The sequence below is a fragment of the Schistocerca nitens genome, chromosome 9 (assembly GCF_023898315.1).
Source record: "Schistocerca nitens isolate TAMUIC-IGC-003100 chromosome 9, iqSchNite1.1, whole genome shotgun sequence".
Lineage (NCBI taxonomy): Eukaryota > Metazoa > Arthropoda > Insecta > Orthoptera > Acrididae > Schistocerca > Schistocerca nitens.
The window spans coordinates 506,906,533-506,922,129 of record NC_064622.1 but is presented as its reverse complement, the minus strand read 5'-3'; the positions used below and the strand labels follow the sequence as shown (position 1 = coordinate 506,922,129).

The 15,597-nt window shown below is 38.3% G+C and overlaps 1 protein-coding gene across 1 annotated transcript in view; it reads left to right on the top strand.

The window, feature by feature from the left end:
* LOC126204381 (bifunctional heparan sulfate N-deacetylase/N-sulfotransferase) overlaps positions 1 to 7,103 on the top strand; it is a 104,913-nt gene extending 97,810 nt beyond the window's left edge. Inside the window, exon 16 of the mRNA XM_049938753.1 lies at positions 1,568 to 7,103. Coding sequence (XP_049794710.1) covers positions 1,568 to 1,684 — 117 coding nt within the window. The 3' untranslated portion in view covers positions 1,685 to 7,103. The remainder of the gene's footprint in view (positions 1 to 1,567) is intronic.
* The last annotated feature ends 8,494 nt before the right edge of the window (positions 7,104 to 15,597 follow it).

Genomic DNA, 15,597 nt, shown 5'->3' with positions numbered 1-15,597 from the left:
CAGAACTAGCACTCCTGAAAGAAAGGATACTGTGGAGACATGGCTTAGCCACAGCCTGGGGGATGTTTCCAGAATGAGATTTTCACTCTGCAGCGGAGTGTGCACTGATATGAAACTTCCTGGCAGATTAAAACTGTGTGCCCGACTGAGAATCGAACTCGGGACCTTTGCCTTTCACGGGCAAGTGCTCTACCATCCGAGCTACCGAAGCACGACTCACACCTGGCCATCACAGCTTTACTTCTGCCAGTATCTCGTCTCCTACCTTCCAATCTTTACAGAAGTTCTCCTGCGAAACTTGCAGAACTAGCACTCCTGAAAGAAAGGATACTGCGGAGACATGGCTTAGCCACAGCCTGGGGGATGTTTCCAGAATGAGATTTTCACTCTGCAGCGGAGTGTGCACTGATATGAAACTTCCTGGCAGATTAAAACTGTGTTCCTAGGCCATTGTAGCCAAGTAATGACAAAAGAAAATAGTTTAAAGTGTTTCTTTATAAAGTAGGTATTACTACACTTTTCGCAGAAGTTGAATATTACAGAGAACTCACATTGTGTGATATTTTTTGTTAGTTGTCCTGTGAAATTGTCAGTAGAGTAAAAGAAATTGGCTACCATAAACTCCTCAGGCTCTGCTGAAACTATACTTTGGTAGTAGCTAAACTTAATATGTTTGCTAGAAAGTTTTTAAATATGTGTGACCTGAGTAATGGACACCTTTTTTGGGAAAAGTAATATGTCTTTATGTGGATAGTTTGTATTTACAATCAGGAAGTGACTGATAGCTTAATCTATTAATTTGTTTTTTATTGAAATCCTTCATCTGTTCTGAGAGAAGTATGGCTCGAACCATTTTTTAGTACTTCTTCCGATATGATGATATCCTGATTTATGTGAAAGGATGGTGTGATTCACATGTTCAAACATTTCTAATATTTTACCTGCAGACATCTCACAAATGCCAATGATCTATGAATGATCTGATGAACTACTTTCAGACATCTAAACTATGGCTTTGGTGTGTTATTTGTGGTCAGATAATTAAGGAATTTATGAGAACTTTGGCAAAAATGAAATTGGATCCAAGTTAGATATGAACCTTTTACCCTATTTCTTATACATAGGCTAGACTTAAGCATATTTTAGCCAGGAAATAAAAAAATGTTTGGTGAGAATCATTGGTTAATGAACCACAAGCATGTTCCCACAACAGAATGGTGCTTAATTATCTTTGCTGGTATTTACTTATAGAATTTTCTATTTTCTTATTCTAGTGACATTACTACAGGTGAACAGACTGTCACTCTCATGTTACTAAAGTTATTTGACAAGACTGGCCTCAGGTGTTTTAGAGAAGCATAAACTGAACATAATTTTATTGATGATGGGCATAAGATGCTTGTTAAAGTAAATACAAAATTATGAAACTTGTATTACACATTATTCATTAAGTTTACCACTCATTGTTAGATGGCATGTTTTTTGCTTTTATTTATTGTTCCTTGAAAATATCAATGTCATTAGGTTGTAATTGACAGATTGTATAGTATCCGTTACTTATTTGCAGCGGTACTACCTTTCCCACAACACAGCTCTGGTGAAGCTGCTGAAGAAACTGGGTATGCGGACAATACCCCAGTGGCTGAAAGAGGACCTGAGTGACACCGTAGTGTCACCACCGTGACACCGTCTCCGGCGCCCTCACCGAAGGGCGTCCTTCCAGAGGAAGTGGTAACGTGTGTACGTAGAAACAGAATCCACCTTAGACTGACAGTGGTATCAGCATCAGTGACTACGTATTCTCATTGTGATGCACTGTATAGTATCTACAACTCGAGAGGGTGTAAATTGTTTCTGGTTCGTAAGTGGAACACTTGAGGAAGCAGCAAGTGTGACAGCAGTGGTGCAGGAGTGGCATTGCTGATTTACTGTCATTCGTGTTGTGATGCCGGTTTTGGTACTGTGCAAATTGTACTTTGTTTTTTAATGACTTCTGAAGGACATGGCAGCTGCAAGGCTGTGATTTTAATTTTGTTTGTGGTACATGTGTATTAAATGGACACTGCACCATGTAATGTTGGAACCAGTGCATATTTCAACATTGTTCTGTGATCATTAATATTTGATTACTGTATTTTTTGATTTATCAGGGATCTCATGTTACCAGCACTGGCCTTTTGGATTTCTTGTACTGTATTACATCCGTGTCATATTAGGTGTTCATATTAACCAAAAGCACTTAGGAAATCTAGAGTGGTCGAGGTGTTTCACTTGGAGATAGGCGAACAAGAATGTTACTATTTGTAGCATTATATTTGATAAAAATATTTACAGTTGAGCTGTTTATTTGTGTATGCCGACATTGTATCACTACACAATTTTTGTCTATGTTGAGACATAGGTTGGTATGCTCATTTGACATGAAAGAAGTGAAGGTACCAAATACTACTTCTGTCTGGCAGCTTTAACCCAACAGTTTCATTAGTAGAGAAAGTTTTTTCCCCCTAGCAAAGTTTTTGCAGATACATGTTCCTTAAACTGTAGGGGTTTTATAGTGATTGCCTGAAAAGTCGTGTACAAAAAATTCAGAGATTACCTCTTCATTTATGGTATTTTCTCACAACATTATGTTCGTAATTTTACCATATCTAGAATGGCATTCTTTCTAGACATTACAACATTGTTACACATTTTATTTTTGCCTTAAATCAGTGACAGCAGTCAGTTCTTAGAGAACATATCAGTTTGAAAAACAGTTTTCAATATGTATCACTATTTGGTCTCCTGTAAAAATGTAAATCATTTTTAAATGTCTATTGGTGTAAAGTAGCCTTTGTGCATAAAGCCTGCCATTTATATATGTGACTGTGTTGCCCAAGATAACAAAACACTTCCCTAATATATTACCACTAATGACAGAGTATATTAAATTCCAATTAATACATTCCACTGTATTTCAAAAAGAGCCCATTTCTCCCATAGTTGCATCTGAATGTTAATCACACCTTGTTGACAGATTTCATAATTGACACACTCATCTGGGCATACTTAAACTGTATGCAGTTGCCCATTTCATATCAACATGTTTTAGCCTCTGATTTGGTGTACATTGTGAAGGACAAAAATGTGTGAAAATATTTTTATCTTTCTCTCATGACTGTGATCAGCAGTTTATAGAAATATATTTCCACTGAAAACTCAAAACAAACATGCTACCAGAAATCAGTGTACGCAACTACATAAAGCAGCCTCCCATTAAAAAAAAAAAAAAAAGTAGAATGTGAGGTGTTCTACAGGAACGACATAGAACTACTATGTATTTGTGAAATCTTCAGTGCAATAAATTAAAACAATATCAGAAATAGAAGTACAGCTTTCAAAATGAAGCTCTTGTCATGACAACTTTGTTCTAAAAGTTGTAATATATGAACAGCAATAATTATCCATCAGCTTATTTCAGTAGCTATAATAGTTTGTTACATGGCTGACCAACTATTAATTAGGGTTGTTTTGGTAACATGAGTGGACTTGTTGTTTGTCAAATAGCAGTTAATTTTAGAATTGGGATTAGTAAAAAGTAGTAAAACTGGCAGAATTCATTTCCTATCTTTCTCCATTTACCATAAAAACAGTAATTTCTTCAGCTGCTACATGGCTGTTTTATATGTTATTTTCATTATTCGCAATTCTTTACAGCAACTGACTTTCAGCTCTCAAAATGCTGCTCTCTAGAATGTTGCATACTTCAGAAAGTAAGTTGTCTTTTACCTGCTCTGCTAAGAGCTCTTACAAACTAGAAATTTCTCTCACAATTATTATACCTCAGCTGTTGTTCAATATTATGTACTTTCCCCTATGTTTTTCATATTATATAGGGCAACATTTTTCAGTCAGGGCACTGCGGAAACTTATTGAAAAAATATTTTCTTCATTCTGTTACACCACAATTTGCCATGATTGTGCTCATGACCTTCTGAGAAATAGTATAATTACTCTTCAGTGTGGTTTTCTGATCAAGGAATAAGTTTAAAAATTTGCTAGAATCCAAAAGACTTTTTGTCGTTAACTGTTATTAACACTTTACACAAGCTATTATAGAGAAACACTGGTATATATAGTTTATGAGACATCTTGTAGTTCATGTACCTCAAAACTATTGTACACTCCCTTCCCCCCTTACTTTGAAATATTTTTTTAAAGCTGGATGGATGGTACACAGATGTACTGTTTTTACCATAGAGAAATAGATGAATAATCATCAGAGATCTGAGCCTTTATTTCAGTCACTAAGCTAGATTATGAATTATTTGCATCAGGAAGATCTACAGTGATAGGACAGTGTATGTACAAAGTCTTACCATCACTGTCACCATCTTCAAAAACTGTTCATGATTTTTGCTGCAGTCTCTTAATACTAACATTGCAAGATTCTGACAATAATTAATTCTCGAATGTCGTCATATCGTACTGTAGCTGTAACAGAAATAAAAATGGTAACAACATGGCAGCATTGATTGACCTATTGTATGAAGCTAACTCTGGCTGTCAGCTGTGCTTCATCCAGATTTACAAACAAACATTGTGAAAATTGTTGCTAGATTAGCTCTGTCACTTTGGCAGCTCATTAAACTGGTAAGTCAATAATTCTTCTGTTTCTAGTTGAGTTATTTCAACTTAAGTACCAAAAACAAGAACTAGCCCTTTGTTAACAAATGTAATTTTTGTGTTTGAAGGAGATATTTATTTCTGGTTAATACCCTTTTCACTTTTCTAAAGGAGACCAAATGCAGAAACTCTGAAAACTTTGATTTCATATGTACCTACAGAAACCTCAAATTGATTATACAAATGGAAATATTTCCATAACAAAAGATTCGTGTTGCTAGGGACAGTGGTGCAACAATTTGGATTTGTAAATGTATTGCACAGCTTGTGTTTTAACAATATTTGTGTAATACTGATGAACATTGATTTTTTAATCTGTTACTGAGTGATAGTAAATGTAAATGATATATATAAATGTTCAGCATTAGTTTTCAGATAAACAGTGTATTGGCTATACTCTACTGAAACTGAAACATCATTAATGTGTAGCTATTAAAAAGTATTTTGATGGACATTATGTGGAACATGATGCAGATGATGTTAAAGTTATTTCTCTTGTGGCTAACCAAAAGACCAGTGAATCTATTTAAAAACATTCCACCATTTTGCTGACAAGCTTTTCAAGTAACTTTTTTTTGAAAATATGGTTAATTTATGTATGCAAGAAAAATTAGCTTGTTGCAGCAAAGAAAGTAAATTCATGCAACATTCACTACTCTTTATGTTGAAAACACAGTTTCTCTCCTTTTTGTGAATAATTGTTATTTTGAAATGTGGAGCTGTTAACATTTTTTCTTATAATTAGCTTAGGAAAGTTAAAAGCTTGACACTAAAGCACATGGAATGATCATAACCATTCCACTGCATTTGCTTGGTGAACTTGTCATAGTGATACTGAAAATGAACAAACTTTCTTCTGTGCCAGTTCTGAAGTTCAGGCTTTCAAACATGATACACATGAGGGAAATATTTCAACACATTGCATCCAGGTTTTAAGTTATATGTCATCAAACAGTTCACAAGAAAGCTATCTTTCCTGTTGATGATTAGCAGAATATTTGTGAGAAGGAAACTGATTTTACTAATATATTTGTAGTGAAGTTTACTTTAGCTGGAGTGCACACTGAAGAATGTTACAAACCAGTTCAGCACACAAAAAAGGACACTCTGTGTAATTCAAGGGTCTGATAGAATTGTATGAGTTTACTCTATCTTCAGAAGCTGAGATTAATTATTTTTATCTAGTCAATATCTGGTTTTCACAAAGTGCTGTCATTTTGTTTAACTTTCTGAGCAATTTTGTACCCAAGACTGTGTTCAGCGCAGCTGCTGTATGCCTAATACCTAAACTTTTAATGTCACATAATGTGTGTTTACTAATCATTAATTCATTTGTTGATGTGTTCGTTTTGTAATGGGTAAAGCTTCACTCATGCAGTATGGTCTATTTCATACTGCTGTTTGCTCACTGATCCCAAAAGTCTGGCTCAAGCTGGTTTACGTGTGTGTGCAGCAGGACAACAAATTGTTCATATTTCAAATTATAATCCTCATTATATAGTTGGTACTCCATGCATGTAAAATAACCAATGAAGAGAGTGTACATAAAATTGGGAAGATGATGTATGTCACAAAGCCAGCCAGCTCCTAAAGAATTATTGATTAATTTCAATGATTGATTAGTAGTTGTTTAATTCAGCTATTCCATTTTTTACTATCAAAGACATTGTTTCTCATTTATAAAGAATAAAATTGTTGTTATACCTTTATGTATATATTATGTATGCCATAGGTAATAGTGCTAACAAAGTTAAATGTGTGTTTATGATTATTGCAGCATATGACAGATTACTAATATGTTATGGTAGGCATTTATCACCTTTTTGTTTGTTTTAGATTAGTACTGATCTTACTAAACATGCCAGAAAGGGTTTACACAACAGCTTAATTATGATTGCATCATTCTGATATTTAAAATGTTAAGTGTTTGTAATTTGTTATGTTTATTTCCATTTTCCCATTTCTGAACACACACGTTGACTACTTGGGAAATTGACACATACAAATCAACACACACACACACACACACACACACACACACACTCTGAGTCAAGAAAATGAAGGGGACTTCTCCACATTCAGCCTTGCTGATTATGGTTGCAGTCATTAAATGTTAAATGCATTTTATTAGGTATTACATGAATGCAATTCAAAGCTACAACAATTCTTAGACACACATTTAGCAACCATTAATTACAAGATTTAAATACAGAGGCAAAGCAAAATCACCCAGGTTTTATACATTGGAAATCATAAATACTGTATAAGTGAAGCTACCTTTTGTGCTAAACAGTTTATTGTATATAAATTGTGCCATCTTATTTCTGTACATATATAAATAGAACTTATATCAATTGAAACTGTATTATGCATTGTAACAGAATATTTAAATGGATATAAGAAAGCAAAAGATGACAATAAACAATGTAAATAAATAATCTACCTGGAAATTCATATCCACCTGTCATGTTTTCAGTATTGTGCATCTTACTGTATGTTGTCAAATAATAGGAAATCCATGATGGAATAATGGCAGTATTATGAGAAAGATAGATTGCTACTTACCTCGTACAGCAGATGTTAAGTTGCAGACTGGCACAACAAAAAGACTGCTAAGCCATCTGTTGTGAACTCCTATGGAGATGTCACCAGTAGTCTCAATCCTTCCACAGTACCCTTCTTATGATTCTCTCTCTCTCTCTCTCTCTCTCTCTCTCTCTTTATGGCTGTGACCTCTTGTAACACTAAATGCACATGTGATTAAAATACACTCTATTACAGGAACCAATTGAGTACTTAACTTCAAAGATGTCCAATCTGAAGTTCTGTGTCAAAGTGTCCATGTCACAACTACATACAATAACTAAGGTTTCCTCACAGCTAGATAAGGTGTGAGGTGACGACTGTCACTGTGGAAGGCTAGAACACAGTGCGACGTGTTAAGGTGCAATGCAAATTGAGTCTCAATGTGACGTACTGAGGTACTCAGGTTGAGAGATTGAGACAGCTCAGTCAGCATCAGTGGCCTATACAGGGTTGCCACAAGTTCTGAAAATCAGGGAATATCAGGGAATTTCAAACGTGTCAGGGAAATTAGGGAAATATCAGGGAAGTTTGAAAATAAAAAAACACTGGAAGAATCTCATTTTTGTCTCACTAGATTAAATAGCTTGTTTACTGAGATGTCATGCATTGCTGCTGTCTGGGTGCAGCTGAGAATGTGCGCCACTTCCCTACTCCCTCATTCCTGCTGCCACTCCCCTTCCTCCCACTCCCCTCGGCTTGCAGTCAGTGCTGCAACCACTGCTTGCCACTAGCCCATCAGCTGCTGCTGAGAGGTGGGAAGGCATAAGGAGTGGTTTGTTAGGATATGATTCTCAGGCCAAAGATGGCAGTTGTGTGTGCACAAGTTGTGTCTGAGTGATTGTGTGAACGCGTATGTGATCTCGTTTTCTGACAAAGACTATTGTCAAAAATTTAGTTATGAGAGTGTGATTGTCTTTTCTTTGTGCCTGTCTGTGGCTCAGTGATCATCTTTATGGTAAGTTGCTACCTATCCTCATTAGTATTGATTCTCAAAAGAAATTGAGCATTTATCTGTTGCACGGATTGACCACTGTGGTCTCGTTTCATCATCTGTGACATGTGAATAGCTGCCCATATGAGTGGATTTCTGTGACAGGCCAAAACCGCTGCCCATTTCTGCTGGATCGGGCCTGCCAATCTGAAGCCCGTTTCCCACTAATGTGCAGGCACTGCACGTCGAATCTGGTCTCACCGATCTGCCCGCAGGTTTTCTTGGTTTATCCATGGACCCAGGACTGAGGCACTCCTCCTGGGCAATGGATTTCAGAAATTGCAACTGTCTCACCACAAGTACATTGTTCAGTGCGGCATTTTATAGACATTTTATTTATTGTAGTACACTCTGGCACTCTGAAAGTAGTTTACACATTAGAAAGTGTGGTTGATAAGAAAAAGAAAATTGTGGCAGTTGCTGGCAGTCTGTATGCTAGGTACTCGTATATTTCTCGAAAGAAAAATCGGACAATACCTGTAAAATAATATAGATAACACAGTGGGTGATAACCAACAATAACAAACATAGTAGGACCAACATTTTATGGGTGGTCATCTATAGTGTTGATTTACACAACTCTTCCATGCCTTATACACTTCTTTCGAGAGGCCTACCTTTTTATAAGGTTATTTCTGAAATCGGTGACCCGCCAAAAACGTGCTGCTTGCTGGACTCGGGTAGGTGCACTGGCCCCGGATCGAATCCGCCCGGCAGATTAATGATGAGGGCCAGTGTGCTGGCTAGCATTTATGTGGTTTTTAGGCAGTTTTCCACATACCGCTAGGTGACTATAGGGCTGGCCCCCACGTTCTGCCCCAGTTACACAGCTCACAAACATCTGAACACACTCGCACTCTTCCACGGATTACACTGGATGCAGATGGTTGGGGTACACTAATTCCTTCCCAGGGGGTACAGGGTGGTGACAGGAAGGCCTTCAAATTAACATGCCACATCGGTTTAACCAGCAGACCCCGCAAGTCTGGATTAATTCTTAGAAAGAGAGGGATTTCTGAAATCAGTGAAGGTATTCCAAATCGGTCTTGCAACTCCAAGGAAATGTATATTTTTGTCACAAGATGTTTCATTTTATTGAAATAAAATAACAACAGTGGTCTTAATGAAACACACATACCTTTTCGCTTGCTTTCTCCATCTAAAAACAGTTCATTTCAAAAGATGTTCATGTTAGTACGTAAGATTTTTGCTCACATGGGGGAGGAATACAGAAGTCCTTGCATTTTTTTGTCAACTTGTGTCTTTACCTACCCTTGAGATCTCAAAATTTGTCAGGGAAAAATACTAAAACCTGTCTGGAAGTCAGGGAAATATCTGGGAATTTCACTTGGGGAAACTTGTGGCAACCCTGCTGTATGCATACTGCCCAGGGGGTATTTTCGGCGCATAGTCTCTTGGTCTTCTCTTGTCATAGGCGCGCTTAGTTCAGCTATCCAATGTTTCCCAGTGTCGACCAGCGTGCTGGTGAAGGTGTATGCCAGCACATTCCTCCCCCCCCCCCCCCCCCCCCCCTCCTCTCCCTCTGAAATGCTGCACCACTGTCGTGTACTGGACATGTGAATGACAATGGTGGGGGAGGCAGAAAGCTGGACATAGAGATTAGCCGGGAGCCGTAGCTGTGGAGGATGGAGTACTCCCAGCCATACCCCACCATCTGGCTTGCGAGAGCAGAGGAACGTCTTCTAGAAAACACTGCGCAGGATACACATCCAGTCCTGAGAGCGTCTCCTTAGGTGATGACAGTGACGGCGACGGTGGGTCCAGGTCCGTCGGGTCAGAGAGCAGCAGTTGCGGCAGCGAGAGCACGACGTCCATAGGCTCATCCTGGGGTGCCGTGGCGGCACTAGAGGGCAGCTGTGAAGGTCACCTGGTCCCATGAAGTCATGAATCTGGGGGAGAAAAGCAGCAGAATCGTGGGCAGATGTGAATTTTATTCTGGTGATGGTGCTGCAAACTATTGGGACCTGCAATTAGATACATACATGTGCCAATGCATTTCTGGATATTGCCTCACTCCCAGTGCTGATGTCAGCCAAAAATCCTGTAAAGTGAGACTTGTGGACTATCGGTGGTGCCGGATGCTGCTTGGGTGGAGCAAATGAAGTAGTGTCCAATAGGGGTGGCCGTGGAGATGTTCCGCCGGTGATGGTTCGTCGCGTGAGTGGGAGTGATAGGAGGCGAGAAAGAGTTGCAGCGCCTGTTCCAATGTGTGGAAGACACAAAGCTTGCCAGTTTTTTCCTTAGAAGTCTGTATGAAGTGTTCTGCTTCTCCGTCGGACTGGGTGTGAAACGGAGCACTTGTTAGATGACGAATGGCATTTTGTTCACAAAACTGTTCAAAGTTATGTGACATGAACTGTGGTCCATTGTCCATAATGATGACTTCAGGCAATCTTTCAATGCAAAAAATTGAGGAAAATACTTGAATGGTGCTATGTAACATGCTAGAGTTCATAGGCACCACAAAAGGGAACTTGCTAAAACAGTCTACCACTATGAGCCAATGAGTGTTCCAAAATGGTCCTGCAAGGTCTATGTGTGCTAATTGCCATGGGGATTGAGTTTTAGGCCAAACTGTGAATGTATGTGGCAGAGCGGATTTGTTTTCTGGACACGCATGACACAGTGACGTCATCTGTTCATTTTGGCAGTCGATGCCCTGCCAAGTACAGAGACGGCTTGCTAACTGTTTAGTGCGAACAATTCCCCAATGTCCTTGGTGAAGCAGTTGTAACACATCCTTTTGCAACACTCTGGGAATGAGAACACACAATTGTCCACTGTCAGAGTATACTAAGCTCACACCTTGTTGTACTGAAAGGCTATGCTGGTGAGCAAAATATTGGTGCACTACTGAGTTCTGAATACTGTTCAACGAGCGAGGCCAAGAGGTGCGAATGTAATGCAACAAAATTTCAGACCAGGATCTGCTTGTGTGGCCTGTAAAATTTTTCTGTAATTAAATGGAAAAGATTGCAACGATTCAGAGTCCTGCACATCGATCTGGCAACAAGATGTGTCAGAGGAATCAGAATCAGAGTCAGGGCCAATTGGAAGGCGAGAAAGGGCGCAACATTGCCGTGAAGTGCCATAGGTCTGCACACAATTTCATACTGATACTGGGAGAGAAGCAATGCTCAACACTGAAATTTTGAGCAGTATGTGTAGGAACCGGCTTTGACAGATGAAAAAAGGACTGCAAAAGCTTGTGATACAACGCTAAATAGAAATTGTGAACAAACAGATGGTGATGGAATTTTGTCACACCATACACAATAGCAAGAGATTCTTTTTCAATTTTTGAATAATTGAACTGAGGTTGAGTTAACAACTTTGAGGCAAAAGCAATATGTCTATCTTGTACACCAATTCTGTGTGAAAGCACAGCACTGATTACGTAAGAGGAAGCATCTACTTGCAAAATCAATGGTCTGGCAGGATCAAAATGCACTAAAACTCTGTCACTGAGCAAGGCATTTTTGAGTTTTTGAAATGCATCATGACACCCTTTGGTCCACACAAAAGGCACATTTTTTGAACACAAGTGATGCAATGTAGCCACAATCTGTGAAGCATTCAGAATGAAACAAATGTAGTATGTCCACTTGCCTAGCACTGACTGCAGTTCAGATACATTGTGAGGAACAGGCAGGTCACAGATTGCAAGCAGATGAGATTGGAGGGGGTGCAAACCTTGACTGTTTATCACATGACCTAAGTACTGTAGTTTTGTCTGAAAAAAGTCACACTTTTTCAGATGACACTTGAGCCCTGAATCTGACAACACTCAAAAAAGAGTTCACAAATTGGCAATGTGTTCCTCCGGTGTATGACCTGAGATGACAATATGGTCAAGATAGTTCGAACAGAATGGCACCTGAGCAGTCACCTTTTCCAAGTAATGTTGAGAAATGGTGGGTGCGGCTGCACTGCCAAAGGGCAAATGCAAATACTTGAACAGGCATAAGTTTATATTAAGAAAAAACACTCTGTGATTCTTCATCTAGTGGTATTTGCAAATAAGCATCACACAAATCTATCTTAGAAAAGTAATTCCTTGCACCAAGCCTGTCCATAAGTTCCTCAGGGCAAGGCAGCGTATAAGTGTCAATTATTGTCTATGGATTGATGGTAGTTTTGGAGTTAGCACAAATGTGAAAGCGACAAGAAGGCTTGGGCATCAAAACCAATGGACTTGGCCACTGACTAGCTTGTATTTGAGCAATCACACCATTGTCTTGCAATTCTTTTAATTCACTGGCTACTTTGTCTCATAAAGCAATGGGAACAGGGCGAGCCAGGAAAAAATTAGGCTGTGCATTGTCTGTCAGGGTAATGTGCACTAAAAAATTATTAGCTTCTATGAGTCCATCAGAAAAGAGTTCAGGAAATTCCTTAAGCAAACTAACTGACTGTCTTTTGGATTAAAGTAGTCACTGAAAGTATGTTGTCTTGGATGCTAAGGCCAAACAAGAAAAAAAAATCTATGCCAAAAATATCTTCACTGTCTCTTGATTGCAACACAGTAAATTTCACTGTCCTAGTGCGAGATCTGTGAGTGGCAGGCAAACTACACTGTCCAAGTACTGGTGTTTGCTGTCTGTTGAATGCAGTGAGGTGCATGTTAGATCTTGACTGGCATGGTGAGCCTAACTGTTCGTTTGTGGCACATTTAAGCAAAGCTACAGAAGCACCTGTGTCCAATTGAAAGTCAACACGATGGCCAGCAATTTGTAGTGTTACAAGTGGTTTGTTGGAATGGTGTTGTATACCTCAATAGCTTTGAGAAGGGGAGGCTGACAAAGCTTATAGGTGACAATGTAGTGGAGCATGGTGGGATCACTCATGGAAAAATTCCTATAGGTGTTAGAGCTGCACCTTTTGTAGACCAAAGTCAACTGATAGGTATACCTGCTTAAAGGAGGTTCCTCTAGCTAAGAAATCACCTTCAGAGGATGTCATGTTTCCAAGTAGAGAAGGAATTAACATATTTCATCAAAATATAAGAGGCATTAGAGATAAACTTAGTTAACTGCTTATAGATGTTGACTATGAAATTATTGGTAATCAGAGCATCACTTAAATAATTTGACAATTCGGAGGCTTCCTTTACCAGGATACAGATTAGCTGGCTGTCTTTCAAGGAGTTCCTTGCAGGATGGCGGAGTGGCCATGTATGTAAAAAAACAGTATTTCACTTGAGCCCATGGACGTATAGCAGCACTGCAGTGAATGTTGTGCAGAGGCAGTTGAATTTAATGAAACTAAATTTCTAATTTTTGTTCTTTATAGGTCTGAGCATTTCTGCTCAAGCTAGAGAGGGTTCTTGATTCACTTTATAGGAAGTGCCAGAAATTATTTATATGTGGTGACTTCAATATTAATTTTGTATATGATTGTGCAAGAAAAAGGATGTTGGTAGATCTCCTAAATTCATATGATCTAATGCAGACTGTGTTTTTTCCGACTAGGGTGCAGAGGAACAGTAGCACAGCCACAGGCAATATTTTTATTCATTCTTCATTACTAAAGGGGCATTCTGTTAGTAAATGGGTGAATGGCCTTTCAGACCATGATGAACAAATTTTAACACTAAAAGGCTTTTGTACTAAAATGAATGTCTCATATAATTACATACTCTGTAGGTAGTTAATCCAATGGCAATAGAAACCTTTTTAAAACTTGTCAAGAAACAAGAGTGGCAGGATATTTATAGTGCTGATAACATCGATGACAAATAAAATCTACATCTCCATCTACATCTTCAAGGATACTCTGCAAATCACATTTAAGTGCCTGGCAGTGGGGTTCATCATACCATCTTCACAGTTCTCTATTATTCCAATCTTGTATAGTGCACAGAAAGAATGAACACCTATATCTTTCCGTAAGAGCTCTGATTTCCCTTACTTTATCATGGTGATCATTTTTCCCTGTGTTGGTTGGTGTCAATGAAATATTTTTGCATTCAGAGGAGGAAGCTGGTGATGGGAATTTCGTGAGAATATTCTGTTGCAACAAAAAACACCTTTGTTTTAATAATGTCCAGCCCAAATCCTGTATCATTTCAATGACACTCTCTCCCATATTTTACGATAATACAAAACATGCTGCCATTCTTTGAACTTTTTCAATGTACTCCGTCAATCCTATCTGGTAAGGATCCCACACCAAGCAGCAGTATTCTAAAAGAGGACGGACAAGCATAGTTAGACAGTCTTCTTAGTTGATCAGTTTCCTTAGTCATATCTCATGCTTTTTGAGAGTTGCTTTCCATTAGAACATTCTAAACAGGGTACTAACAGTGAAATGCAGCTTGGGTAACTGACTAGTGGGATAAGGAAATCATGTACACCAAAGTGGGAATTATAATCAAAATTTTAGAAGTAGTCACAATCAAACTACAGTTGCCCATTACAAACAGTATTGTAAGGTGCTTACAAATGTTGTTAGGATGGCAAAGAGTATGTGGTGTGCAAATAGAATAGCTAATTCACAGGACAAAATTAAAACCATATGGTCAGTTGTGAAAGGAAGTGTCTGGTCAACAGCACAGGATTGATGATATAAACTCAGTTCGTAGTAAAAATAATTCTGTTACTGATAAATCAGATACATGTACAGTATTTAACAATCATTTTATGAGCATTGCTGGCGAAATAAATAAAAAATTAGTTTCTACAGGGAATCATATAACTCTCTTGGCAAATGCATTTCTGAAATTGATGTCTGGAACACTCCTCTGAGATACAGACAAGGGGGAGATAGAACTAATAATTAAAGCACTGACGACTAAGGACTCTCATGGATATGATGGAGTGCCTAGCAGAATATTAAAGTACTGTGCTGCACATGTTAGCCCTGTACTTAGCCATATTTGTAATTTTTCCTTTAGGAATGGTCATTTTCCTGAACGATTAAAATACTCGGTAGTAAAGCCGCATTATAAAAATGAAGTAAGGGGTAATGTAGACCTATTCCTATGCCATCAGTGTTTGCTAACATTATTGAAAAGGCTATGTATGTAATGATAATTGATCATTTTATACCACATAATTTGTTATCAAATGTACAGTTCGACTTTAGAAGTCATTTAAAAACTGAAAATGCTATATTCTCTTCACTCTGTGAGGTACTGGATGGATTAAACAATATGTTTTGAATGCTAGATGAATTTTTTTATTTAACTAAGGCATTTGATTGTGTTGATCACAAAATATTGCTCCAGAAGTTGGATCATTACAGAATACAGAGAGTAGCCCACAATTGGTTCACCTCTTACTTTAACGACAGACAGCAAAAAGTCACTATTCACAGTGGCTGTGATGTGGGGT